Source organism: Loxodonta africana, chromosome 1 (assembly GCF_030014295.1).
Source record: "Loxodonta africana isolate mLoxAfr1 chromosome 1, mLoxAfr1.hap2, whole genome shotgun sequence".
Lineage (NCBI taxonomy): Eukaryota > Metazoa > Chordata > Mammalia > Proboscidea > Elephantidae > Loxodonta > Loxodonta africana.
Genome location: NC_087342.1, coordinates 230,207,645 through 230,235,420, shown reverse-complemented (window position 1 = coordinate 230,235,420; position 27,776 = coordinate 230,207,645). Strand labels below are relative to the sequence as shown.

The window sequence follows — 27,776 nt, the reverse complement described above, 5'->3', positions numbered from 1 at the left end:
CTTCCCCCGAGCCCTTCTCTTTTTCCCGGCCTGCCCCGCGGCCGGGCCGGGGGAGCTGGGAAGCGCGGCGGGCGCTGTTACCCAGCAGTCCCTGCGGCGTTGGTCGGGTAGGTGCACGCCGTCGCCGCTGTCTGCCCAGGGAACGAGAGACTAGTCTCCCGCGGTGTGAGAGGAACGTGTGCCCTGCTGCGAGGATGGAGGGACCGTTGTCCGTGTTCGGAGACCGCAGCACCGGGGAGGCGATCCGCTCCCAGAACGGTAAGGGCGGCGAGGCCTGGTCGAGCCGAGCCCCAGCCCTGGGCCCGCGGCTGCCCTGCTCTCATCTCGCCGCCTCCCCCACCCCCAGAAAAGAGGCGTTGGGGCTCCTTTGGCGGGGTCCCGTCGGCTGTCGTCGCCGCTTTTGGGCGGGCAGCAGCGCCCTCTCGCCGAAGGGGAAGCATCCTGGAGAGAGGAGCACGCCATGAGAGCTGCGCCGGCTGGGCGGGGAGGCCGGGGCCGGGAAAGCGGGAAGGAGCGTCTTCCTCAGCCCTGGGGCTCGCCTTTACAGATGAACAAATGGCCGCAGGGCATAGGTGGCACGCCGGTTGTAGCGCCCCGGCTCTCGTCTGCAGCGGATGCCGGTCCCCGACCTCCAGATCCGGTCGTTACCTCGCTTATCGCTGATGGCGTCCCGTAATAAAATCAGCTGGCGAAGTTGGAATTGTATGTTAGTGTTCTTCGTCCCGAAATAATTAGGGAAGGCGATTCCTGGGTGACTAGTAAACGTGGATATGCTTTATGTCAGTCAAAGCTGTTGTTGCTGTTCCTGAGCTTGTTTTGAAAACGTTTTTGTAGGTTCCTAATTTCTTGGGCGAATTTGAAGTAAAATCACTGTTTTTTCATTCCATTACAGCTTTTTTAGTTCCTGGTAAAGAGACTGCTAATGTAATTTTTCCTGCCCTAAAATGTGTCAGGATCTGAAGGAAAGGGTGATGTATAGTTACAGTGTGTGGAGTGGTAGAACATAAAACTGACCAGTAAATTGCTTTTTTAATTCTAGAAGGGAGCAAAAGGATTATTCTTTTAAAGATTTTGTGTCCCTTTTATAAGTATATCCAAAATGAATTTTCCGAGATTCCCCGGCCCATCAGGTTTTTAACAGAGAAGATTCGTGAATTTGGGGAAGTTTAGTTTACTCGGGCTGAAATGATTGCTTTTGGAGTTGTAGGTTTTTCTAATTGTGCTTCTTTTTCCATTGATTGACCACAGTTATGGCTGCAGCTTCTATTGCCAACATCGTAAAAAGTTCTCTTGGTCCAGTTGGCTTGGATAAAATGTTGGTGGATGACATTGGCGTAAGTACAACTATTGTGTTCATGTTATTGTGAAGAAAAATAAGAGTTCTTAAAGTTTTGCTGCATCAATTTTTTTATCAAAACCTTGGTATTTGAAGATGTAAAAGGTGAGTATGTATTATAATGGGGCTGTGTTAATTTGAAACCAAACTTGTTTCGGTCGAGTTGATTCTGACTCATAGCAACCCTATAGGACAGAGTAGAACTAACTGCCCCATAGAGTTTCCAAGGAGCACCTGGTGAATTCGAACTGCCGACCTTTTGGTTAGCAGCTGTAGCACTTAACCACTCCACCCTGAGGGTTTCCTGTATTAATTTAGGGGCTATCTGTTTTCTCCCCCCGTTATTAGGATGTAACCATCACTAACGATGGTGCAACCATTCTGAAGTTACTGGAGGTAGAACATCCTGCAGCTAAGGTTCTTTGTGAGCTGGCCGATCTTCAGGACAAAGAAGTTGGAGATGGAACTACTTCAGTGGTAGGTACTCGTCTAGTAGGGTGGCAAAACATCTGCATTTTTAATGTTGGTTTTTGAAAGTTTTGACAGTATTCATACATCACACAAGGGTTTTATCTGTCCCCCCAACCTTCTTCCTGTATCTTTTTTTTTTCCCATTTGACTACCACTTTAGATCTTAATAGTAGATCTTAGCGGTTATGCTTGTGGGATAGATTAAAATTGCCGTGATCTGAAGAGGGAGGATTTTTTGTGTCCTCCTTCTATATGAAATGGCTGTACAGAAAATTAGTGACATTTATGAACTTTGTCTTTATGATTACCTAGTGAGAAAAATGTTACTTATGTATTTTTCAAGCTTATACTTTAGAGGTTGACAGTCTCAGGATTTTAAAACGGAAATGTGAGAAGTTAATGCACCACAGTATGACGGTGATAGAAAAAATCAGTAGACGCGATTAATAAGGTGATGTAAACTTCTCGAAGACCATCCAGCACACTGGTGTAGTAGAAACACTGTTGTTTGATGAGGAGGATATTAATTCTAGCAAAATAAGAGGTAGTTTATGGGAGGGGACAGGGGAGAGTTAGTATTTATGGATTAATCTTTTAACCCTGAAAGAATAATCTCTTGAAATAATGAAAATAGTTTTTTATCTGAGTAATTTGTTTTATGGTGATGTCTCTAACAATATAGTTTACAAAAATCAAGTAGACAGGATTTTTTTTTTTTTTTAGATGAAGGTTTACAGAACAAACTAGTTTCTCATTAAACAGCACACATAGTGTATTATGACATTGGTTAACAACCCCACAAATGGCAACACTCTTCCTTCTCAACATCGGGTTCCCTGTTACCAGCTTTCCTGTTACCTCCTGCCCTCTAGTCCTTGCCCCTGGGCCTAAGTGCCCTTTCAGTCTTGTTCTGTTTTATGGGCCTGTGCAGTCTTTGCCTGGAGGTTAAATCTGAGGAGTAACTACATTACTGAGCTGAAAGGATTTCCGGGGGCCGTACTCAGGGTTTCTCCAGTCTGTCAGGCCAGATCAGGCTTTTTTGTTGTTGTTGTTGTTGTTCTTTAAGTGAAAGTTTACAAATCAAGCTAGTCTTTCATACAAAAATTTATATGCACCATGCTATATACTCGTAGTTGCTGTCCTCCTAATGAGACAGCAACTCCTTTCCAGTCCCTATTTTCACTGACAGGATTTTTTTTTTTAAGTTTCTGGTAATTATTTCTTAGTGTTCCTTAACCAGTAAACCAGTTGCCATGGAATCAGTTCCTACTGATGGTGACCCTGTGTGTATCAGAGGAGAACAATGCTCTTTAGGGTTTCCATGGCTAATCTTTTTCAGGAATAGTATTCAGCTTTTCTGAGGTACCTGTGGGTGTACTTCAACCACTAGCCTTCAATTCGTCGAGTTAACTGTTTGCACCACCCAAGGACTCTTAGTGTTCCTTAGAAGAATTATGTTTAAAATAAAGTAAATCATAAGCTAAAATTGTTCAGATTATTTGAGTAGTCAGACTCCTGATTTATCGTTTGTTGATCATTAATCTCTAGAGGTGATGGGTGTGTGGTTTTCTCTTGTGTTACTACTGTTAGCGGGAACATCTTTCTGGCTCCTCGTTGGTTCTGGCCGTTTGTGTGCCAGACAGTGTAGACTCTTTTCCGACGGCCAGTTTGTTTTACCACTGTCACCGTTCTGGTTAATGTCTGATGGTTGAGGGTTGTATGTACATAGGCGTTGCACATATTGAGCGTTAGAATTAAGAACAATGAATGTTTTTCAACAGGTTATTATCGCAGCAGAACTTCTAAAAAATGCAGATGAACTAGTCAAACAGAAAATCCATCCCACCTCAGTTATTAGTGGCTATCGACTTGCTTGCAAGTAAGATGGTTTGAATTTACAGCAATGTTACTTGATGTAATAGTTTTAAAAATATTGGCTAAATGTTTTATTAGTGATAATTTTAATTTGAAAAAATTGTATTTTAGTGTTTAAGTAGTAATATTTGAAGTAAGAAGTAGGGCCAGTATCTTTTTTTCCCATTCGACTACCACTTCAGATCTTAATAGATTTTAGTGGTTATGCTTGTGGGATAGATTAAAATTGCCGTGATCTGAAGAGGGAGGGTTTTTTGTGTCCTCCTTTTGTATGTAATGGTTGTACAGAAAGCTAATTCTAATAACATGTTGACACTATATATTAAACTTGACAAATACCAAAAAAGCTTATGTGAACTTTTTCCCCCATACCTTAAACAGGGAAGCAGTGCGTTACATCAGTGAAAACCTAATTATTAACACAGATGAACTTGGAAGAGACTGCCTGATTAATGCTGCTAAGACGTCTATGTCTTCCAAAATCATTGGAATGTATCTTTGTGGTGGTACAATAAAGTTTAGGGTTTTTTTTTTTTTTTTAAGTTAGATTTTTATCTTAGTTTTTATATTTGGCTTAGTAGTCTATATCAAATTGATAAAATGCGTTATAGATAGATTATACTGCATTAAAGTTGCCTGTTGCTTTCTCTGCTTTTCAGGGGTGGGAGAAAAGGTAATATAAAGTGTGGATAAAAATGGTATGAAGTGAAGGTACTGACAAATAGCACTGTGGTATTTTTACGACATGAGTAACACATGTTTCTTTGGAGAATGAAATTGCTAAAGAGAAACAAATCCCTTTGAATTACGCTTTGTTTTTATGTGTAACGTCCATTTTAAGTTACCATCCTTAACTGTTGGCTTAGAAATGGTGATTTCTTTGCTAACATGGTGGTAGATGCGGTACTTGCCATTAAATACACAGATGGAAAAGGCCAGCCTCGCTATCCAGTCAATTCTATTAATATTCTGAAAGCGCATGGAAGAAGTCAGACAGAGAGTCTGCTGATCAATGGCTACGCACTCAACTGTGTGGTGGGATCGCAAGGTAAGGGCCGGGCTTAGGCCATGTCATGAGAGGACCACAGTTAAAATGAGTTGCATACTGTACCTTCTCAGATGAACTGTCCAAGATGTACACTAACCACTCTTTTAAATGGAGCCCAGCAAAAAATTGTTTATCACATTAGTCTCTTGTAATTTAAGGACATAAAACTCAGCACAAGTTTAAATTAGAGGTATTTAATGATGTAATTTTTTTTTCTCAGGTTAAATATAAATTACAATCCCGGTTTCTGTAATACCTTTGTGTTTCTATTATGTATTTAAGGGTGTTTTGTATAAAATAGATTGTCATAGTTACTGTAAAGGAACTAAATACCATTTTTAATTATAGGTATGCCCAAGAGAATAGTTAATGCAAAAATTGCTTGCCTTGACTTCAGCCTGCAGAAAACAAAAATGAAGCTTGGTGTACAAGTGGTGATTACAGACCCTGAAAAACTGGACCAAATTAGACAGAGGTGTGTACAGAGGTCCTTTGTGGCCTTTAAAGGGTTGTTTATAAATTACCCTGGTGTTTGAGCAAGACTGTGACGGTAAACTTAAACGAACGAGTGCTTCATTTCATAGATAGTGGAGCATATGAGCAGAACTGTTTACTAGGAAGCTGAATGTGTTGTTTATACAGCTGGATTTTTAAGCATGTCTTCGGGGACTTTAAAGATTAGCGTTGTTAACTCTAGTCAGACTGTTGTACATAAACTTAAAAAAAGAAAGGGTGGTAGTGGTGTGTTTAAGAGATTTGGGTTGTTATGACTTAAACCTATGAAAATTGGCGTGTTTGTGAATTCGGGGTTTATGAACCTTGATAGTAAAGGCCAGGAACCTATTTCTTTCTAAGCACAGTTTTTAGTTAGGACCAAGGAACTCAAATTGGGGCAGAAGAGAGCCGAGTGTGTTTTAACGTCTTGAAATTTTCTGCTAGTGAGGCTGAATTAAGTTCTGGTCATAGGTGGGAATGGATGGTTAATATAATTTAATCCAGAATTATCTTTTGTGAAAAATACTCGGAAAGTGTAGTTGTATCACACAGAAACAAAATCGGGTTAATACTTAAATACATTTTCACTATAGAGAATCTGATATCACCAAGGAAAGAATTCAGAAGATCCTGGCAACTGGGGCCAATGTTATTCTAACAACTGGTGGCATTGATGATATGTGTCTGAAGTATTTTGTGGAGGCTGGTGCGATGGCAGTTAGAAGAGTGTTAAAAAGAGACCTTAAACGTATTGCTAAAGCTTCTGGAGGTATGTCTTCTGCCAACTTTGACGTGGTCCTTCATGCTGTTACACATGACCATGTAAAAATCTTTTCACATTGGAAGATTGAGACTAAGCCATTCCAAAAACAAAGTTTTCATTTCCTTAATGCTGTTACATATATATTGATAGAGCCATTTTTTGTGTAATTGTGAAAGTTTTTCAACATACTGAATTTATTGAAAAATTCATGATTTTAATCTGTAGTCACTTCAGAAAATGAGAGTTCATCTTAAAGGGACAGTTGCTTTTATCTGGAAACCTTAAACTTGTATTTTATACATCACTTTACTGTAAGTAAATGTTTCTGAATTGAAGACAGAATGTTAAAGTCTTCGGGAGGAGAGTGAAGGAGCAACGTTTATTGTGTCTTTGCTAATTCTCTTAACAGCAACTGTTCTGTCAACTCTGGCCAATCTGGAAGGCGAAGAAACTTTCGAAGCTGCCATGTTGGGACAAGCTGAAGAGGTGGTACAGGAGAGAATTTGTGATGATGAACTGATTCTAATCAAAAAGTAAGGGCCACTTTCTAAATGACAAAGCTATATAGGTTTTCTCAGCGTTAAAGGTAAAATGAGGTCATCTTCCCATTTATTTGCTGCTATCGTCTCTCAGTGATATGAGCAGTTATACGCATGGGATAAAATATGCTGGACGTTTGTAAATAGAGATGAAGTCACTATATTTTATCTCTTCTGCATGGTCTAGACATGCTTTTTGGTACAGCATGTTGAACTCCTGTAAGTAGGGTTTTAAGAAGGATGTTTGCAGTGAATTACCATGTAGACTGACTATATGAAAATACTGATTTCAGAACTTGGCTTACTTTTGTTTTTAATAGCACTAAGGCTCGTACATCTGCGTCCGTGATCTTACGGGGGGCAAATGATTTCATGTGCGATGAGATGGAGCGCTCTTTGCATGATGCTCTCTGTGTGGTGAGGAGAGTTCTGGAGTCAAAATCTGTGGTTCCAGGTGGGGGTGCTGTAGAAGCAGCCCTTTCCATATATCTCGAAAACTACGCGACTAGCATGGTAAGAAAGCCTTTCTTTCAAGATGGGCAAGGGAGAGACTCTGGCATTTTATTATGTCTTGTCTGAGCTGCCACTGCGGGCTTTAATTTTTCTCCTTTTGTGAACATGCCTAACTGCCTTTCTTCTAGGGGTCTCGGGAACAACTTGCTATTGCAGAGTTTGCAAGATCTCTTCTTGTTATTCCTAACACGCTCGCAGTTAATGCTGCCCAAGATTCCACAGATTTGGTTGCAAAGTTAAGAGCTTTTCACAACGAGGCTCAAGTTAATCCAGAACGTAAAAATCTAAAGTGGTGAGCATACGATTTCTCAGTCAGTTTCATCCTCGACTACGTACTGTACGTGGTGGTTTTGTTTTAAATTCATGGTAGATTGTATTTTGGCCCTCCTAGACCTTTGGAAAATTACAGACCTCTCAAATACTTAACGAAAGGATGCTGACGAGGGGTTATTAGCATGGGTGTGTCTTAGCTCAATTCCTGACTTCTGCCTGCTTCTTGAAGGAGCCCTGGTGGTGCGAATGCTTCAAAGACCTGGCTCTTTTCTACCCTGGCAGTTGTCCCACTGGAAATGTTTGCATACAGAGTTCCTTGTCTTTACTACCACTTAGGCTTTTCTACTGTCAGTGCTGCTGGTTTGTGTCAATTTCTTTAGTCCTAAAGTGACCTTGCCACAAAGTCCCAGCATTACCCAAGATTAACATTTGCATGGAACAGATAGAATTATGGGCTGTTAGTTTTGTATTAGCTTTTAGAGAGAGAGGATGGGGTATGTTAGGTAAGAGGGCCATTTAGTCGTTTGTTTCTTCCCTACAGGATTGGTCTGGATTTGGTCAATGGCAAACCTCGTGACAACAAACAAGCAGGGGTGTTTGAACCAACTATAGTTAAAGTGAAGAGTTTGAAATTTGCGACAGAAGCTGCAATAACCATTCTACGGATTGATGATCTCATTAAATTACACCCAGACAGTAAAGATGACAAACATGGCGGTTACGAAGATGCTGTTCACTCGGGAGCCCTTGAAGACTGATGTACTTGCTCCTTTATTTATAACAATGTTAAATGCACTTGTCCTGTACTCCAAGTATTACACATTAAAGTACAACAATCTAGCAAGCCTTGGGTTACTGTGAAGTGGAAGGTCCTTTCCATCCTCATTTTGGTCCTGTTTTCACATTTTAACTGAGTAGCATACAAAGTTTAAAAAGAAGGCTCAAGGTTAGATCACATTCATCCTCTCTGAACACACATTGCTATTCCCATCCCTCCCCCGATGCACAGGGCGGCAACACCACGCTTCCCACCAGTTCTCTCCATGGTGTGTAACAGGGTCACAAGAATCCGACAGCCAGATGCTCCGAGGGGGTGGCCCAAGGCTATGGCTCCTCCTTGAATGTTGACCTATGGGGGTAAAGATTTATTTTAGATTGTTCCATGGGCTTCGGGTTAAAATCCTAAACCTTTTTTATTTCCCCCTCTCAATTTGCATTTTAAACTACTTAGGAATTACCTCATGCCTCTGACTCTCGTACCTGAATACCTGCTCTTGTTCCTTAATATAAAACTTAACTTCAAAAACGTTTTTAAGAACTTAAAATGTCCTGTTAATGTAGGAAGTGAATTAATGTAGTTGAGGGTTTTTGCCTTGGTGAAGTAATAATAGATGGCCCCCGCCGCCACACCCAATCACAGTAAGAGCTTCAGTCTGTCTTCGTTACTGTATGGCTAACACCTGGGAAGTTGCTCATTTCATATGCATGGGTTTTGCTGTTTACAGTCTTAAAGTTGTGGTAGTTGAGTTGTTAGGAGTACTTGCTCATGCTTACCTTTTCTGGGTTTAATCCCAGGTCTTTACCTATTGCAACAGAGAGGGCTGCGAAGGCTTCATTGATTTCAAATAGATCAACATCTTCCAGTGACCAGCCTGCTTTTGCAACCTGAAGGAGAGGGATTAGTGGAGTAAAGCGAAAAAACCACCGAGCCCCTTGCCGTCAAGTCAGTTCGGACTCAAGGGGACCCGAGAGGACAGAGTAGAACTCTCCCGTAGGGCTTCCAAGGAGCCTGGTGGATTCTAACTGCCAGCCTTTCAGTTAACAGCCTTAGGTCTTCACCACTGCGCCACCAGGGTTTCCATTAATGGAGTAGAGGTCAAGCTCACAAAAAGGCTCAAGATAAACCATTCACTGAGGACGTGAAGACAGCAGCAGAACATGCTGCCTGATACTGAAGAATATATAAAAACTGCTGCTTGGGGTTCCTAGGTACGTCCAATCATACTGCACACGTTTTGCCTGCTGACAGCAATTTCAGAAGGTGGCTGTGTTAAAAATATCCCTTAGGAATTCTAAAGGGTACTAAGTTTTGCACCAGTAGCTTCTGTCAGGAACAGGCAAGGTGGCACGGACTCAGTCCCCTAGGATACGTACAATCCAAATGGCTGTCTCTTGATGGTGGGGAAAGTACAGCAGAGAGGAAACTAAATGGTGAAGCTTATTAAAGCTTAATAAGGTTTGAAGTACTGTTTCACAATAAGGAAACGAACAAATGACACCTATTAGGGATAAATAGGGAAACAAAGTCAAGCAACACCTGGCATTTTGCAGTGGGAAGGAGATCTAAATAAAGGCTCAAAGAAGTGTGGGGAACTTCATTTGGCATTGCAGGTTGTCTGCTTCCCAAGAGATGAGGTTACTAAACGGTGTGAACTGAGACTGTGACACTCACGGCTTGCTTTATTGCTGGAATCGGTCCTGTTCCCATGATGGAAGGCTCTACACCTACTTGTGACCAGGAAACTATCTGTGCCAAGGGTGTCAGCCCCCGATTCACAGCTTCTGACTTCTTCATAAGGACCACAGCTGCAGCACCATCGTTCATTCCTGCAAAATACAAATGTTTCCATTTCTAGAAGAATGCTTGTTAACTCTAATCAGGTATCTGTGCCTACTTTCCCTTCCACCTGAAGATAGGAATTAAATAGTTTTTAAAACCTCTTGGCAGAACTGTTCCCATAATTCAACAGGCTTTACCGTGTAGTTAGAGATGTAAGTTTGAAGGGAAAGATTAAAGGACTAATGGACCACCACCACCACAGCCTCCACCAGACTGAGCCCAGCACAACTAGATGGTGCTCTGACAGGGATCACAATAGAGGGTCCTGGACAGAGGTGGAAAAAAAATGTAGGACAAAATTCAAACTCACAAAAAAAGACCAGACTTACTGGTCTGACAGACTGGGGAAATCCTGAGAGTATGGTCCCCAGACATGCTTTTAACTCAGTACTTAGGTCACTCCTGAAGTTCACCTTTAAGCCAAAGATCTGACAGGACCATAAGAGAAACAATAATATACACAGCTCAACCATATACATGAGACTAAATGGGCACAGGCTGAGAAGGCAGGAGGGGACAGGAAAGTGGGGACGAATGGAAATGGGGATGGGAAACCCAAGGTTGAGAAGGGGAGAGTACTGTCACATTGCAGGGCTGGCAACCAATGTCAAAACAATATGTGTATGTATTGTTTAATGAGAAACACTAATTTGCTCTGTAAACCACCTAAAGCACAATTAAAAAAATAAATGGGAAGTTTGGCCATGTGACATACCTGACCACAGAACCTTCAAACTGAAGAGTGAACGGGAAGATTAGAGTGGGGGAGGGGAGGCTTAGGGAAAGAAATGGAAAAACTAAGCTCAGACCTAGGGGCTTCTGATACTGGAAAAATTCAAAGGGAATGGACAAACGCTGGGGTTCCATAATTTCTTCATTTTTATATCTAGTTAGGACGTCAGAAAAAGAAACCCATCCTTTCAATATAGGTTAAATCAATTACCAAATATAAAGTACATTTTTTTCCTAAAGCAAACTTTGAAAATAACTGTATGAACAGTTAATGAAAAGTTAGAAAAAAGGTCTTGACTTGGTAGCAGACTTGTGGAACTGCCTTACAAAGTCTCTAACCTGAAGCATTAGCTGGGGTAACCGTGCCTGTTCCGTCTGTAAGAAAGCAAGGCTTTAGCTTCGACACAGCTTCTATGTTGCTTCCGTGTCGAGGAAATTCATCTGTTTTAACTTCAGTAAGACCTGAAAAAAGGAAAAGCAGTTACGCAAGATGAGTACAAAGGTGGCACTGCACAGACTACAGATGTCTGAAGGATCTTTCAGGCGTGATCTAGGGTTCCGATTTGGAATCAAAGCTTACTAACATACGTCCACTTTCATTCCAGTAGGAGGAAAGTACACACTAACAATTATTTTTCTTGAAACATTTCATGAGAACTCTCCTCAAAAGTGAGCTCAAGCGGGAATGGGACTATTGCCTATTGGGTACATCATTTCTGTTTTGGCTGATGAAAAAGATGTGGAAATATTCTAGTGGTGATGGTAGCAAGATATTGTGAATGTAATTAATGCCACCAAATTGTACACTTAAAAATAGTTAAAATGACAGATTTTACGTCATATTTTTATCACAATAAAAAAAAATTTTAAGAGACCTCAAGAGGAACACAAATTTGGATTTCAAGTACAAGGAACATCAGTTTGCTTTTTGAAAACCCTTAACATTCAAGACAGCAATTATTTGGGAATCTATACTTTTTGTCTGGGATCCCTCTCAAGAGCTGCATTTCAGGCCATCAGAGTACCCACCCCAGTGTGCCCCCGGCATGTGCACAGTTAGGAAACCAGCTTCCATGAAGCTGGACACCACGTCAGAGGATGCACCCACCAACTTCCACTGGACAAGCTTAGCGCCCTTTGCCCTCCTGGTTTCCATGGAATGAACAATGTGGGGTAAAGAACCTAGTTTTACCCTAAGTGCAGTGGCCTTTGTCTCTGGCTCCGAGATTCGTGCTGTTGCGTTGGGGACTGCCAGACCAGAAGACTCACCTGGGAGAACAATATCAACTAGACTCGGGAGGCATGACTGAGCCTGAACACACTCAGTGAGCTTCCTGTTTGGAGGGGACATCTGTTCTTGGGAGGGTAAAGTGTCCCTTGGGAAATGGATGTTCCATTTTGGGAACCCTCCCAGACCGCACCCTATGCATTTCTTCATTTGTGTCCTTTTTTGGCTATAATAAATCTAGTCATAAGTATGGTATACTCGCCACGAGTTCTGTAAGTTGTTCCAGAGAAATTACTGGGCCCACAGAGAGCCACAGCAGGCCAGAAAGTGAGGATGTTGAGTGGACTCCTGAGCCTGCAGCTGGCATCCTGAAGGGGTAGTAGGAAACCAGCCCCAAATCTGAGGCCAGCAGGGCAGAAGGTTGGGGTACCGTGTACTCCCCAAACGTGCAGCTGGCATCTTCCTATCTGGCAGTCTAAAAGACAGTAGCCTTTTTAATTTGTGAGCTCTGACCTAGCTCTGGGTGGCTAGGGTTGGACGGCCACAGGGTCAGCTGGCGATTAGAATGGAAGAATGGGAAGGTGGGAGCTGGGCCAATCTCCACGTTTTGAGGGTTGGATTCATGTTGATCCTTACCACGTAGTTGACAATGAAGGTGGAATTTACCAACTTTACACAAACAAGACACAACATCTTTTAAAAAACTAATTAGATAAAACCCCAGAATGCAAAAATGAGTAGTAATGTTTTCCATTGGACCTACAGATAATGCGTTGGTGAACCTGCTTAATACACAAATGCTGTTCACATAATTCCATGCAGTATTTTGGCTTCCCTTTACCAACTACTTATTTTCTATTAAAGTGTTGCTTAAATTGCTCCTTCAAAAATCATTTCCAAGTCACTCCTCTTACATGAGCTATCTCGCAGTAACTGGTCTCTGGTCCATATGAAATTCCATATGTGTATCTGACAGTCCCTGAGACATTTTGACCTTTTTCATATCCACAGTCCTTTCTGAGGAAAGCAGTTCAAGTTCCTTGTACAAAAAGTTGCTATGTTTGAGTCACAGGACTTTGCTAGTTACAACAGAAAGATCAGGGAATGTCAAGGCCAATCTCTTAAGTGCGGGACCTAAGAAAAATCGGTCATCAATAAGGGAACTGGACCAGAGCACTCCATAGTAGACAATGGCCAACCGACCCAAAAAGATTCACTCGTGAGAGATCTAAACGTAAGATGCACACAGAAGGAACAGGGAGTAGGGGACGTTCCCTCCTGAGGAGATTCAGCCTACAGGGATGGCAAGTCAGTTGTAGCTTCCTATCAACCAAGAACAAATGCTCCAGTTTTTCATGAAACCTGCTGTTATCAGCTTATCAGCCTTGGACATGGGAACCGAGAGTATCTGAATGCTGACGGTTTCCCGTGTTTCCTCACTCCGTAAACCTGTAAGACCCCCATCTCCACTTCCACATTCAGATGTGTCCAGGTCTATCTTTCCTGTGAAAGACCTAAGACACGATTTCTATTTTGGCCTTGCAAAACATTCCTATATACTATTCTTTTGGATATTACTCTTATCAGTAAACCCACCTTTTCTGGAAGACACAAACACTGGTACGATCTCTTTGTCAAAATGGCCGGCTTTCTGTGCACTCTCTGTCCTGTTCTGGGACAGAATGGCAATCTTGTCTTGATCTTCTCTACTCACTTGCCATTTTTTGGCTACATTTTCAGCTGGTGAAGAGGAAAAAAAGCAAAAAACAGACATTTTCATGAACTCTCTCTTGGTAGCTCAAGCTTTTCACATTTAAACCAGCACTGACCATGCAGCACGAGCAGGCTCTCAGGTGGGTGTTTTCTCTGTGGCAATCCTGCAACCACAGCAAAGAATGTGGAAATGTCCCAGTGACTCCTGAGAAGGCATTTTCTTTCTTTCCTTCTGTATTAGTCACTTGGGGTTGCCATAACAAACTACCCCAAACTATGAGGCTCAAAACAAGAGAAATTAATTCTCTCACAGTTCTGGAAACTAAAAGGCCAAATTCAGGGTGTCAGGAGAGCCATGCTCTCTGAAGGCTCTCAAGAAAGATCCTCCCTTGCCTCTTCCAACTTCTGACGGCTCCTGGCAATCCTTGGTGCTCCCTGGGTTGTAAATGCATCCTTCCAGCATCTGCCTCAGCCTTCACGTGGCACCTAACCTCTGTCTGTCTCTGTCTCTTCTCCTCTTTTACAACTGTAATTAATGGATTAGGGCCGACCCTACTCTAGTATGACCTCATGTTAACTAATAACATCTTCAAAGAGTATTTCCAAACAAGGTCACAATCACAGGTACTAGGGGTTAGGACTTCAACATATCGTTTTGGGGGGCTTAATCAAACCCATAACACATTCCTTTCATTCTTCCACCTTTTCGGTATAATTTTAAACAAATTCACCACTTGTTTACATTTTGCTCCATTTGCCTGTCTTTCTCTCTTTCTGAACCATTTGAGAGAAAGTTGGAGATGTCATGCCCCTTTACTCCTAAATTTTAATTTCAGCATATATTTCCCCAAAACAAGGTCATTCTCTTATATAACCACAGTTATCAAAATCAGGAAATTTAACCTCAATACAATTTGTTGTTGTTGTTAAGTGCTGTCGAGTTGGTTCCTACTCATAGCAATCCAACGTACAACAGAATGAAACACAGCCTGGTCCTGTGCCATCCTCACAATTGTTGCTATGTTTGAGCCCACTGTTGAAGCCACTGTGTCAATCCACCTCATTGAAGGTCTTCCTCTTTTTTGCTGACCCTCTACTCTACCAAGCATGATGTCCTTCTCCATGAACTGGTCCCTCCTGATAACATGTCCAAAGTATGTGAGATGAAGTCTTGCCATCCCTGCTTCTAATGAGTATTCAATTAACAGCTCAGCTGCTAACCCAAAGGTGGGCAGTTCGAATCCATCAGCTGTTGCTTGGAAACCCTGTGGGGCAGTTCTACTCCATCCTATAAAGGTCGCTTATGAGTCAGAATTGACAACAACGGGTTTGGTTTTGGTATTCACTATATCAAATCCTTGGTCCAATTAAATTTCATCTATTGCCCCAATCTGACTCATACCGACCCTATAGGACAGAGCAGAACTGTCCCACAGAGTTTCCAAGGAGCGCCTGGTAGATGTGAACTGCCAACCCTTTGGTTAGCAGCTGTAGCACTTAACCACTTAACCACTATGCCCCCAGGGTTTCAGAGGGTCGCTATGAACTCGATGGCACTGGGTTTGTTTTTATGGTTTTATTGCCCCAATGATGCCCTGTATAGCTATTTTATTTGTTCAGTGCAGAAGCTAACCCAGGGTCATGCATTACAGTTCCTTTATCTGGTGCAGTTCCTCAAAGTATCTTTGAGTTCCTTGACTATATTGGTTTTCTAATGCTGCTCTATAACAGAAATACCACAAGTGGGTGGCTTAAACAAACAGTTTATTTTCTCACAGTTTAGGAGGACAGAAGTCTGAATCCAAGGCCTCAGCTCTAAGGGGAGGCTTTCTCTGTTGGCTCTGGAGGAAGGTCCCTGTCTCTTTTCCACTAGTGTTCCTTGATTCCTTGGCAATCTTCATGTGGCCTGGCCTTTATCTTCTCCCATTCCTGCTTGCTTGCTTCTGGGCCTAATCTGCTCCTTTTATATCTCTGCAATGATTAGCTTAAGACACCCCCTTCACTGATAAGGCTTCATTAACGTAACAAAGAAAACCCTATTCCCAGATAGGGTTACATCCACAAGGATAGGGGTTAGGATTCCAGCACATGTTTTGGGGGGACACAATTACATCCATAACACTGATATTTTTGAAGGGCAGGGCCAGTTCTTTTGCAGAATGTCCCCTAATTGGGGCTTGTCTAGTTTCCTCATTAGGTTAAGATTATGTGAAAGGGAGGCATACAGACACCGACTGACGCTATGATCTTCTCAGGACACCTGAAGCCAGTGTATCTCAGGCGACATTAGCCTTCCTCACTTGGTTAAAGATGTGTCCACCAGGTTTCCCCATTGCAAAGTTACTATTTTTCCATTTATAATTAATAAGTAATCTATGAGAAGTTACTTGCAGGTTATTAAAATGTCTCCTCATCAAATGCTCACCCCACTAATTGTAGCACTCATTCATGATTTTCTAACTCCCACGTTCCTCCTAGACGTCACCAACCGGCATTCTCCTGTAAAGAAGGGCTCTCCCTCCTTTCTCTCTTATTCAGTTACTTACATCAATATGGACACATGTATTCTCATTTCATTTAATCAGTTATAATCCATTACTATCATTATTTATGCTTTATTACAGTCTTTACTTTTTAGAGCAGTTTCAGGGTTACACAAAAATTCTGCAGACAGTACAGAGGGTTCCCATCTGCCCCCTTTCTTCCTTGCTGTTTCTCCTGTTATCAGCATCTTGCATTTCTGTGGGACATTTGTCACAACTGATGAAGCAGTATCAACACATTATTAATTAAAGTCCATAGTTTACATTAAGGTTCACTCTGTGTTGTACAGCCCTATGGCTTTGGACAAATGCACCTGGCATGTGTCCACCATGACAGTCATGGAGTAGTTTCACTGCCCTAAAAATGCCCTGTGCTCCACCTGTTCCCCTGCCCTCCTTCCAGCCACTGGTATCGTTATTTATTTTCATTGCCCAGGATTTGGGCAGTGGTAGCCCCTTTAAGCTGGCTCCTGTGTCCTTTTGACAGGTCCCCAGGATGGGCACTTGTTTATTTTTTCAGCAGTTTTGTCCCCGTGCTGGCATGAGGCATTTCTCCAAGGAATTCTAGTTCCTGTTAGTGGAGAATGGTATTTAGAAACGAAGAACTAGGTGTGAGGATTGCTCACTGTTACCAGTATATCGCTTTTTCTAGCTAGGCCTCTTTCTAGACACGTATACCGTTTATACCATAAATATGTATTTCCTGAAACTTTTTTAAATTGACATGCTTTCGGCTATGTCTGCTTTACCTGTAATGCCCATATGATAGTTGTGGAATGCATCTGTAAGACCATCACAAAGTATGCTGTCAAGTAGAGGCATCTCACCAATCTTTACTCCTGTTCTCAAGTGAACCAAGTGAGGAGCCTGGGAAAAGAAATACAAATACATTTGTTTGGTTATAATCAGTCCTCTCCTTACGATCCCACTCAAAACTATCCAGTGTTCCTCAGTCTTCACCCAGGCCCCTTGCTACCCCTTCTCCCCTCGTCCTGCTCATTCCCCTCCTCACGCAGGCCCCAAGGCTTGAAGGTCCCTAAAGTGAGCAGACTACTCCACCCTGCCTATCTCAGGAACCCATTACTCTATCTACTCATTCCCATTTCTCCATCAAAACCTATGCATTCCATGTGCAAGCTCCTTAACAAACTGAAACCCACTGTATTGCTGTCGACTCAATTCCAACTCATAGCAGCCCTCTAGGACAGAGAAGAACTGCCCCATGCTGTCTCCGAGGCTGTAATCTTTACGGGAGCAGAATGCCAGGTCTTTCTCCCACAAAGCTACTGGTGGGTTTGAATCATCCACCTTTCAGTTAGCAGCCAGGCACTTAACCACTGCACCACCAGGGCTCCTCTCCCAATTCTTTAAGAAATCCATTTATTCTTTCCAAAGAGACCACTACTTAGCCATTAAATGAATAGCTCACCTAGGGCTGAAGAGACACCAACAATGTGCTGCTTACTTTGCTGGGAGAAATAATGCCTACGGTGAGACTAATCAGGTTGTCTAATTAACTGATAGGAGGGACTGCTGGGTTGCGGGGTGTGCTTAACTCCCAACCACTCGACTGCAACTCTAACAGAGTAGAAAGAGTACAACTTGGAGTCAGAAGAGCTGTACTGGAATCCCAGCTCTGGGCCTCAGTTTCCTTATCTGTAAATTAGGAATAATTTAACCTATGTGGAGTCCCTGGGTGGTACAAACAGTTAAGAACTCGACTAGTAGCCCAAAGGTTGGCGATTCAACCCACCCAAAGGTGCCTTAAAAGTTAGGCCTGACAGTCTGTTTCCAAAAGATCACAGCCTTGAAAACGCTATGGAGCAGTTCTACTCTGTCAGATGTGGCCACCATGGGTTGGAATCAACTCAATGGTAACTAACAACAACAACTCTGGGGGCTATTTGGGGACTTCAGAAAGACCTCATGTATAAAAGCACCCAGTAAAGTATGACACAGATTTTAGTACAGTTTTGTAAGCTCCCATCAAAATCAGTGACTGTTCTGCTCCCTTCAGCCTCCCTGCTCCTGAGCCTCGGCAGTGGCTGGGCCGAACTGGCCTCTGACTGGGGATTCCCAGGTCAGATGCTGAGCTGCCTCACTGGGAGGCAGGAGGTACACTTTTTTTTTTTTTTTAATTTTTATTGTGCTTTAAGTGAAAGTTTACAAATCAGGTCAGTCTCTCAAATGAAAATTTATATATACCTTGCTATACACTCCTCATTGCTCTCCCCCTAATGAGACAGCCCGCTCCTTCCCTCCACCCTTTCTTTTCCTGTCCATTCCACCAGCTTCTAACCCCCTCTACCCTCTCATCTCCCCTCCAGATAAGAGATGCCAACATAGTCTCAAGTGTCTACTTGATCAAAGAAGCTCATTCTTCACCAACATCTTTTTCTATCCCATTGTCCAGTCCAATCCATGTCTGAAGAGTTGGCTTTGGGAATGGTTCCTGTCTGGGGCTAACAGAAGGTCTGGGGGCTATGACCACTGAGGTCCTTCCAGTCTCGGTCAGACCACTAAGTCTGGTCTTTTTACAAGAATTTGGGGTCTAGGAGGTACACTTTTTACTGCTATCCCAATCAAAAGGATGGAACTTGCAGAAACACATTCCATCTGGCACACTGACTAGAAAAGAGCAGAGTCACAGATCACTCTTCCAAGGTCAATGCCTCTAAAAGGTCAGCAAAGTCTGCTCCCTAGGATCCTCCCTGTCATTTGCAAGAAGGCAAGTGGCAACATCTGTTTCTGACTTTGCCTCACAAGACATTTTAAAAAGGGCTGTCAGTGACTACTGTTATGGGTTTAATTCAGGAGAAATTAACGCTTCAGTAACAACATTTTAGACAATACATTCTGTTCCAAATGGTGCTGGTTGACAAGTTTTTTTCTTCAACCTGAATTTCCCATCCTCCATGATGAACGTTAACATCCAGGCGGGCTCAAGGATGAATCTAGTTTTTCGTCTGCTTGTTTGTTTCCTGTTGCGGTTGAGCTCTGCTATGCCTCCATTTACCCGGCTGTGGCACAGCAGTGAGCTTATCTGCGAGAAGTCGCCAAGAGCTGTCCCCTCTACCTTACCTTGCTCATGTTTTCCATGCCTCCTGCAACCACGATACTGGAGTCTCCAGTCCCTACTGACTGGGCTGCAAGGCACACAGCTTTCAGGCCTGAGCCACAGATCATCTGGCAGCTCCAGGCCGGCACAGTGTAGGGGATCCCTGCGCCCACACTGGCTTGTCGGGCAGGATTCTGCCCGCAACCTGGGAGAAGGAACACGACAGGATGTCACAGCAAGAATAGATGCAAATCAGAAGCTTGCCTCCTGCCACTTCTGAAAGCCCATGGGCCAGCTAAGCTCCCTCCAGAGGCAGACAGGCCTGCGTGCAATCTATGCCAGACACAGTTGAGCCCCTGAATACATATTACCATGTCCTGCTCTCTAGTCCTGGGTGGCACAAATGACTATTAACTGAAAGACTGGTGGTTCAAACTCACTCACCAGCACTGTAGAAGACAAGCCTGGCAACCCACTTCCGAAGGAGGACAGCCTTGAAAACCCTATGAAGCAGTTCTACTGTACACACACGGGATTGCCATCAGTCGGAATCAACTCGAAAACTGCTTTGGTTTTTGGTTTTTTATACTGCTCTCTAGTTATTTTAGTTATATGCTTTCTGCCCTTTGTCCCTAAAGATGAAGATAATCAGAAGATAATAAAGATGGAAATAATAAGATCCAACAGTTATTCACAGGATCGAGCTAATAAAAGTAAAGCACTTAGCACAGCTTTAAAGGCCTGTTGTTGCTGTTAAAGGTTAGAACACAATAAACATGGCTATTACTTTTACTACTGATTGTGTGGGAGATTATCCATAAGTGAGAGACATGGAAGGAGATAGCAGGGGCACCAGCAGAGTGTCCTTCACAATCAGGAAAGAATGAGTCAGGGGTCTGCAAGGGCCTTGGAAAATCATAGGAAAGTGGTGTGCTTTACACTGGACATCAATGCTGTAAGGACAAGCTAGGAAAGGGGGAATGAGGAGAAGGAACTACAAAACTACCAAGTAAATACATAAAAAAACAAGGCAGCTCTGAGACAGAGTAAGTGCTAAAGGTGGTTTTGGGTGAACATTACCAGTTTTCATTACTAGTAATCAGAATGTATGCTGCCGAGTGAGCACAAAATTATTAGTGATCAGTAACTTATTAGGAGTGGTCAGGGGTCACTGGTCTACAATCTAAGCAGGAATCAGAAGCGAGATGTGAGCGCTCTCCTCACTCCTCTACTTCCAACCCAGAGACTGCCCCCCCACCCACTGTGAGGGGCGCAGGTACAGCACCTGTCTTCTGCTGCACATCCAGGACCTTTGAGTAGCACCTCAGCAAGAGCTTCTCTGGACAAGAAGCCAGGTGTGTGGAGTGCAGAGGCCAACATGGGGTTTTCCAGGCAGCCAGCAAACCATTCCCATGAATTCCTCAAGGGGGCTGTTCACTTCAGTAGGCATGCGGTAGGGCTACAGAGATGAAGAAACCCTCGTCCTTACCTGGAGGCTAGAAGCATTGCTAACGACTCTAGACCCAGCTAGAACTGGGACTCTTGGGTCCTTCACCCTGGTCCCGCCCTGGAGCCCAGCTACATGTAGAAAAAGAAATAAGCACAGCACAAAGAAATTAAGAAATAAGGCAACAAAGGAAGGATGAGCCATAGTAAATATAACAGCAAAATCACCTCAAGGAAAAATGAAGGTAGGACAAGCTTCAGTGTCTAATCACTTCTCTGCATCTTCTCCTCATGAAAGCCACTTGCATGCACCAGGGGAAAGAAACGTAATAACCTCACGTTGGGCTGTTAGCTATCCCTGAGCGATCTGTTTTTTAAAAACTAGCTCAGGATTAGGACCATGCTTAACATCAATAAGCAAATCCTTAGCGGAGGGATTGCATGTACCTAATAACAGTGAGCCTTGAGTTCCAGTACTGAAGGATTCTATGGGTAAACACTGGATGACACAGGAAGCATCAAAAGAAGTTGGAAGGAATACACAGAGTCACTGCACCCAAAAGAACTGGTCTACATTCAACCATTTCAGGATATAGCATATGATCAAGAACTGATGGTATTGAAGGAAGAAGCCCAAGCTGCACTGAAGGCATTGGTGAACAATAAGCCTCCAGGAATTGATGGAATACCAACTGAGATGTTTCAACAAACAGATGCAGTGCTAGAAGCGCTCACTCGCCTAAGCCAAGAAATTTGAAAGACAGTTACCTGGCCAATTGCCTGGAAGAGATCCATATTTGTGCCCATTTCAAAGAAAGGTGATCCAACAGAATGTGGAAATTATCAAACAATACCATCAATATCACATGCTAGGAAAATTTTGCTGAAGATAATTCAAAAACGATTGTAGCAGTACATCGACAAGAACTGTCAGAAATTCAAGCGAGATTCAGAAGAGGATGTGGAACGAGGGGCATCGTTGCTGATGTCAGATGGATCTTGGCTGAAAACAGAGAATATAAGAAAGATGTTTACCTTTGTTTTACGGACTATGCAAAGGCATTCGACTGTGCGGATCATAACAAATTATGAGTAACGTTGCAAAGAATGGGAATTCCAGAACACTTAATTATGCTCATGAGGTATCTGTACATAGAACAAAAGGTAGTCATTTGAACAGAACAAGGAAATACTGTGTGGTTTAAAGTCAGGAAATGTGTGTGTCAGAGGTGTATCCTTTCACCATACTTATTCACGCCGAACGCTGTGCAAATAAACCGAGAAGCTGGACAATATGAAGAAAAATGTGGCATCAGGATTGGTGGAAGACTCATTAACAACCTGGGTTATGCAGATGACACAACCTTGCTTGCTCAAAGTGGAGAGGACTTGAAGCACTTACTGATGAAGATTAAAGACCACTGCCTTCAGTATGGATTGCACCTCAACATAAAACAAAAATCCTCACAACTGGACCAATGAGCAACATCATGATAAATGGAGAAAAGACTGAAGTTGTCAAGGATTTCATTTTACTTGGATCCATAATCAACACCCATGGAAGCAGCAGTCAAGAAAGCAAATGATGTACTGCATTGGGCAAACTGCTGCAAAGGAACACTTTCAGATGTTGCCAAAAGAACAGCAAATCTGTCTTGGAAGAAGTAAGGCCAGAATGCTCCTTAGAAGCAAGGACGGCAAGACTAACGTCTCACATACTTTGGACGTGTTATCAGGAGGGACAAGTCCCTGGAGAAGGGCATCATGATTGGTAAAGTAGAGGGTCAGTGAAAAAGAGGAAGATCCTTGTCATGGATTGAATTGTGTCCCCCCAAAAATATATGTCAACTTGGTTAGGCCATGATTCCCAGAACTGTGTGGTGGTCCTCCATTTTGTGATTGTAATTTTATGTCGAAAGGATTACGATGGGATTGTAACACCACCCTTACTCAGGTCATCTCCCTGATCCAAGGTAAAGGGAGTTTCCCTGTACCAAGTTTTCTCTCTCAAAAGATAAAAGGAAAGGGAAGCGAGCAGAGAGTGGGTCCTCATACCACCAAGAAAGCAGCACCACGAGCAGAGCACGTCCTTTGGAAATGGGGTCCCTGCGCCTGAGAAGCTCCTCAACCAGGGGAAGATTGAGGACAAGGACCTTCCTCCAGAGTTGACAGAGAGAGAAAGCCTTCCCCTGGAGCCAACACACTGAATTTGGACTTGTAACCCACCAGACCGTGAGAAAATAAATTTCCCTCTGTTAAAGCCATCCACTTGTGGTTATTTCTGTAATGGCAGCACTAGATGACTAAGAAATCCTCAATGAGATGGATGACACAGTGGCTGCAAAAATGAGCTCAAGCATAATGATTGTGAGGATGGCACAAGATCGTGCAATGTTTCGTTCTGTTGTATATGGAGTCACTATGAGTTGGTACCGACTCGACGGCACCTAACGACAACAAGGTGTTGAAAAGCAAAGATGTCAATTTGAGGACTAAGGTCTGCCTGACCCAAGCCATGGTAGTTTCAATCGCCTCATATATGCAAAAGCTGGACAACAAACAAGGAAGACGGAAGAATTAATGCCTTTGAGTTATGGTGTTGGCAAAGAATACTGAATAGAACATGGACTGCCAGAAGAACGAACAAATCTATCTTGGAAGAAGTACAGCCAGAATGCTTCTTAGAAGCGAGAATGGTGAACTTCATTTCCCATAACTTGGACGTTTATCAGAAGGGACTAGTCCCTGGAGAAGGACGTTTATCAGAAGGGACTAGTCCCTGGAGAAGGACCCCATGCTTTGTCAAGCAGTGGGTCAGCAAAAAAGAGGAAGACCCTCAACAAGATGGACTGACATAGTGGCGACAACAATGGGCTCAAGCATAGCAAAGATTGGGAGGATGGCGCAGAACCAGGCGGTGTTTTATTCTGTTGCACACAGGGTCGCTAAGAGTCGGAACCAACTAGACAGCACCTAACAACAACAATTACACTAATCTCAGAAGTCAACTTTTATCACTTCTGTGTGCAGTAATTCACTTAATCCTCACATTAGGAAATACTATTACTTTCATCCCTATTTTATACCTGAGGAAAATGAGGCACAGAGAGCTTAAAAAAAAAAACCTTAAAATCACGCCAGAACAAGTGGTAGAACTGAGATTTGAATCTGTAGTCCAGCCCATAACCTCTTCATTCCGCCCTTACATGGCTCCATATAGATTTCCCACTCAGTGATTCAAAACTACCCCTTTCCTCCACCTCTCCTCTGTACAGCTTTCCCCGGAGCACACTGCTTTTCCTGCAGCCTCATCAGTGGGAGGTGCTCATTCTCTCGAGTTTCACTGATAAAAAGAGTGAAAGCAGGGCCCTGTTCTTGCTCCTCAGTGTCACTCACGGACCATGACCCTGCTGACCTACCATAAGACCCTGCCCCTTGCTCCTTTGCAGCCCATGCCCGCAGGCAGCATTCTTCCCTTCCCCCAAAGCATCACTCCGGCTGCTCCCCTTATTCTTTCTAAATGTAATCCCTTAGTTTTCTCCTCCTGCCTCATTCTCACAGCTGCCTCACCGCCCATATGGTGGCCCCAGCCAACACACCCAACTCCCAGTTCCTTTAACTCTCCTGTCCATCTTTCCTTTGTTCCAACTCAACTCCCCCACACTAATGGCCAAGCCCTAGACCTTGTTTATCATCACCAGCAATTGCACAATTCTCAGTTTACTTAACCAAACACTCCACTACCTGTTCACCAGCACATGAGTACAATTCTTTGACCACAGACCAGTTGCAGCTGAATTGATCCCAACTCGTGGCAACCCCATGTGCGCAAAGGAGAACTGCTCCATGGGGTTTTTAAGGCCATGACCTTCAGAAGAAGGTCACCAGGTCTTTCTTCCATGGAGCCTCTAGGTGGGTTTGAACTGTCAACTTTTCAGTTAGTAGTGTTTAACCATTTGCGCCACCCAGGGACTCCTTCCAGATTGGTGACTTTTCACATTATCCCTATCCATCAGCCATATCCTTCTTTACTCTCCTTATCCAGCTCAGAAGCGAGCTTGATGTGAGCAAGGAGCTTATCTGTGTTGTTGGAGCCAGGTCCCCAGCACCTAGCACAGTACTGGCACATATGAGAAATTCAGTACATTCTACTGAAGGTGACATTTTGGGGAGCATGGAGGGCCATGTATAACCTCCTATGCATCGGGCAGGCCCTGCTTCTGAAGAATGAAAAAATGGTGTAGGACAAGATGTCTAGATTCATTCTGGAAACACGTATTAAATAAGCTATTGGCAGAGTTTTGCAGATGGGGGACAGGAGGCATTCTAACAGAGGGAAATCCGTGAGCAAACATATGAGACGAGAATGTAAGTTTGTGTGTGAACAAGGTGTTCCTAACAAATCTGACCTCTGCCAGGGTCACTGAGGAGTTACCTGCTGTTAAAACATTTCCAAATATGACCTCGGACACCTCCGCTGGAGCCACACTAGCCCTCTTCAGGACTTCTTTGATGACAGTTGCACCCAGCTCATGCACAGGAACAGTAGATAAGGAACCATTGAAGGAACCTAAAACACATTGAGGGAGAGAGAGGACGGCTGAATCCTGAGGTTGATGAAGGAAGCCCACCCATGCCTGGGGCTACAGAGCCCCTCACCCAAACTGCGAGATGAGCCCATGTGGCAAGCCCTTTTACCTGACAGGCTTGCATACCAGCGAGTCTGGGTAAAGGGCAAGGGCAGTTGTCACACTGGCCACAGCTCAGAATGGAATATGCAACACTAGAAAGATTTATGGAAGCCTCTAAACCTGTTGCCTTTGAGTCAATTCCTACTCATAGTGACCCTATAAGACAGGCTAGAACTGCCTTATAAGGTTTCCAAGGAGCAGCTGGTAGATTTGACCTGCTGACCTTTCTGTTAGCAACTGAGCTTTTAACCACTGAACCACCAGGGCTCCACAGAAGCTCTGGCCAGGGGGGTGGGGAAACTTTGCCATCTATTTTTAAAAAACTGAGGGGATGGATACCTCCCAGTGATTTCCAAACAAAAGAAGCCAGGAGATCCCTGTGGAAACGCTTTGAAAATTCTAAAAAACTAAGGACATGGACGTCAGCTACCATTCTTCATTAACCAACCGGAGGAGTCCCCGGCTTGTCCTCTCCAGCTCAGTCTACCTAGCTTGTGTCCCCACAGCTTGTACTTTCCACCATCTGGCTCAACCCCAACTTGGTCCCCTCAGGTGGTGCTCCCAACTTTCCCCCACAGCTCTTCCCCCTCTCATCCCCCCAGGGGTTCCCTCAACCCATCCCCCCACTTCCCTCCAGCTCATCTCTGCCCTGCTTCCCCTTACCCCCACCCCCACCATGCTCCATTTGTTTCTTCCCCCCCACGCCTCCCCTCAGTTCAATCCCTCCTCTCCTCCTCATCCCCCCCAGGTCATCCCCTCAGCTTATACTCTCTGGCTTGGTCCCCTTGGTTGTCCCCTCAGTTCAGTTCTTGCCCCCACCTGTTTATCCCCCGAGTTGGTTCCCCTCCCTCGATCCTACTCGCTAGCTCTCCCCTAGTTCATTTCCCCAGGCTGCCCTCTCAGTCCTCCTACAGCTTGTCCCCCTCCCCCGCTTGTCCCCGCAACTAGGCCCCCATTTCGTTCCCTATCCCACTCCAGCTTGTCTCTCCGACTTGATCCCTCAGCCCCGTTTCCATGCCCCCCACCCGCCAGTCCCCTCAGATCCCTCACGGTTTGTCCCCCCAGTACGTTCTCTAAGCCCCAAGCCACATCTCACTCCCCCTCGCCCCCCCGTCTGTCCCCCCTCCAACAGCTCATCCCCTCAGCTCAAACCACCCCCCCCCAGGTCATTCCCCCTCCTGGTTCTCTCAATTCAGATCACCCAGGCGCCCCGCCGCCGCCACCAGAGGGGTAACCGGTGGCCCTTCCTGACGGTAGCCAATCAGGAGTTTCACGAGAGAGCGCATCCCTGAGTCAGCCAATGGCAGTGCCGGGACGACAGTGGCTCTATCCTCAGGGAACCAATCAGAGCCCGCAGGAGGGCGGCCCACCCCCGCTAGGCACCGGGCGCAGCCCCAGGCGGGGAGGGGACAATGGCGGGGGTGCAAAGGCGGGGGGGGGACAAAGGCGGGGGGCCAAGGGGGCGGGGGGTAAAGGCGGGGGTGGGGGGCAAAGGCCAGGAGGGGCGAAGCCCGGGTTCGGCAGACGCCGGCGACCACCGGTCCCCTCGCCCCGTGCTCCGCCGGCCGCGCCCTCCTCCGCCGCGGGTCCCCTCGCCCCGTGCGCCGCCGGCCGCGCCCTCCTCCGCCGCGGGTCCCCTCGCCCCGTGCGCCGCCGGCCGCGCCCTCCTCCGCCGCGGGTCCCCTCGCCTGTGCACTGCCGGCCGCCTGGTGAGCGTGCAGATGGCTAGGCAGCTCAGACGCGCTGCTCGGACGCCACCCCGCCCGCCTGCGGGCTGCTCACCAATGGCGGTCCGCGCCGCCGAGACGATGACCACGGGGTCCGAGCCTGCGCTCATCCTGCCGCCGCTGCCGAGGCTCTGCTACTGTGAGATCCCGCACGGCCTGCAGCACACAGGCCGCGCGGGGCCGTAGACAGAGTCCGCCCCGTCCCGTCCGCCCCGCCCCGTCCCGTCCGCCCCGCCCCGTCCCGTCCGCCCCGCCCCGCCCCGTCCCGTCCGCGCAGCCGCCAGTGCGCAGGCCAGGGGTGGGGGCGGGGCGGCGTTCCAGATTGGCGGGCCCCCAAACCCCCACATCCCCGACACTCACACTGACTCACCAGTGTGGGCGGGGCAGCGGACCCTGACACTTCCACACCCTCGGACCCTCAGACGGACACCCCAGTGCAGGCGGGGCTGTGGACCCCGGCACCCCAGACACCCCCAGCCCATCCCACTGACACCCCAGTGCAGGTGGGGCTCAGACCCCGACAGCTGCGCTCCCCCAGAACCTCCTACCGCCACTTCAGTGCGGGTGAGGCTGCGGACCCCAACACCCTCACACCCCCAGACCCTACCACTGACACCCCAGTGGGGGCTGGGCTGTGGACACTCCGACGGAAACCCCCAGACTCTCCTACAGACACCCGATGCTTTTCTTGTTATTTTTTACTTA

At 45.1% G+C, this 27,776-nt stretch overlaps 2 protein-coding genes and 3 non-coding genes across 5 annotated transcripts; 4 read left to right on the top strand and 1 right to left on the bottom strand.

Moving 5' to 3' along the window:
* The first annotated feature begins 59 nt into the window (after positions 1-59).
* On the top strand, positions 60-8,158 carry TCP1 (t-complex 1). Its single transcript, XM_003419204.4, has 12 exons — positions 60-258; positions 1,249-1,334; positions 1,685-1,813; positions 3,589-3,686; positions 4,064-4,174; positions 4,549-4,730; positions 5,079-5,205; positions 5,819-5,994; positions 6,398-6,521; positions 6,848-7,040; positions 7,169-7,332; positions 7,855-8,158. Exons 1-12 carry the CDS (start codon positions 195-197, stop codon positions 8,069-8,071), a joined length of 1,671 nt encoding a protein of 556 aa, XP_003419252.1. The 5' UTR covers positions 60-194; the 3' UTR covers positions 8,072-8,158.
* Positions 1,944-2,082, top strand: LOC111753140 (small nucleolar RNA SNORA29). The gene has a single exon (XR_002787991.1). It is a non-coding gene; the product is annotated as a small nucleolar RNA SNORA29 (small nucleolar RNA).
* Positions 3,841-3,976, top strand: LOC111753136 (small nucleolar RNA SNORA29). The gene has a single exon (XR_002787987.1). It is a non-coding gene; the product is annotated as a small nucleolar RNA SNORA29 (small nucleolar RNA).
* LOC111753139 (small nucleolar RNA SNORA20) lies at positions 6,590-6,720 on the top strand. Its single transcript, XR_002787990.1, has one exon. It is a non-coding gene; the product is annotated as a small nucleolar RNA SNORA20 (small nucleolar RNA).
* On the bottom strand, positions 8,061-27,256 carry ACAT2 (acetyl-CoA acetyltransferase 2). The gene is made up of 9 exons (XM_064292964.1): positions 27,127-27,256; positions 25,089-25,223; positions 19,231-19,412; positions 16,899-17,016; positions 13,490-13,633; positions 11,005-11,127; positions 9,766-9,920; positions 8,868-8,978; positions 8,061-8,442 (listed from the first exon to the last, which is right to left on the bottom strand). Exons 1-9 carry the CDS (start codon positions 27,179-27,181, stop codon positions 8,272-8,274), a joined length of 1,194 nt encoding a protein of 397 aa, XP_064149034.1. The 5' UTR covers positions 27,182-27,256; the 3' UTR covers positions 8,061-8,271.
* Between the last annotated feature and the right edge of the window lie 520 nt (positions 27,257-27,776).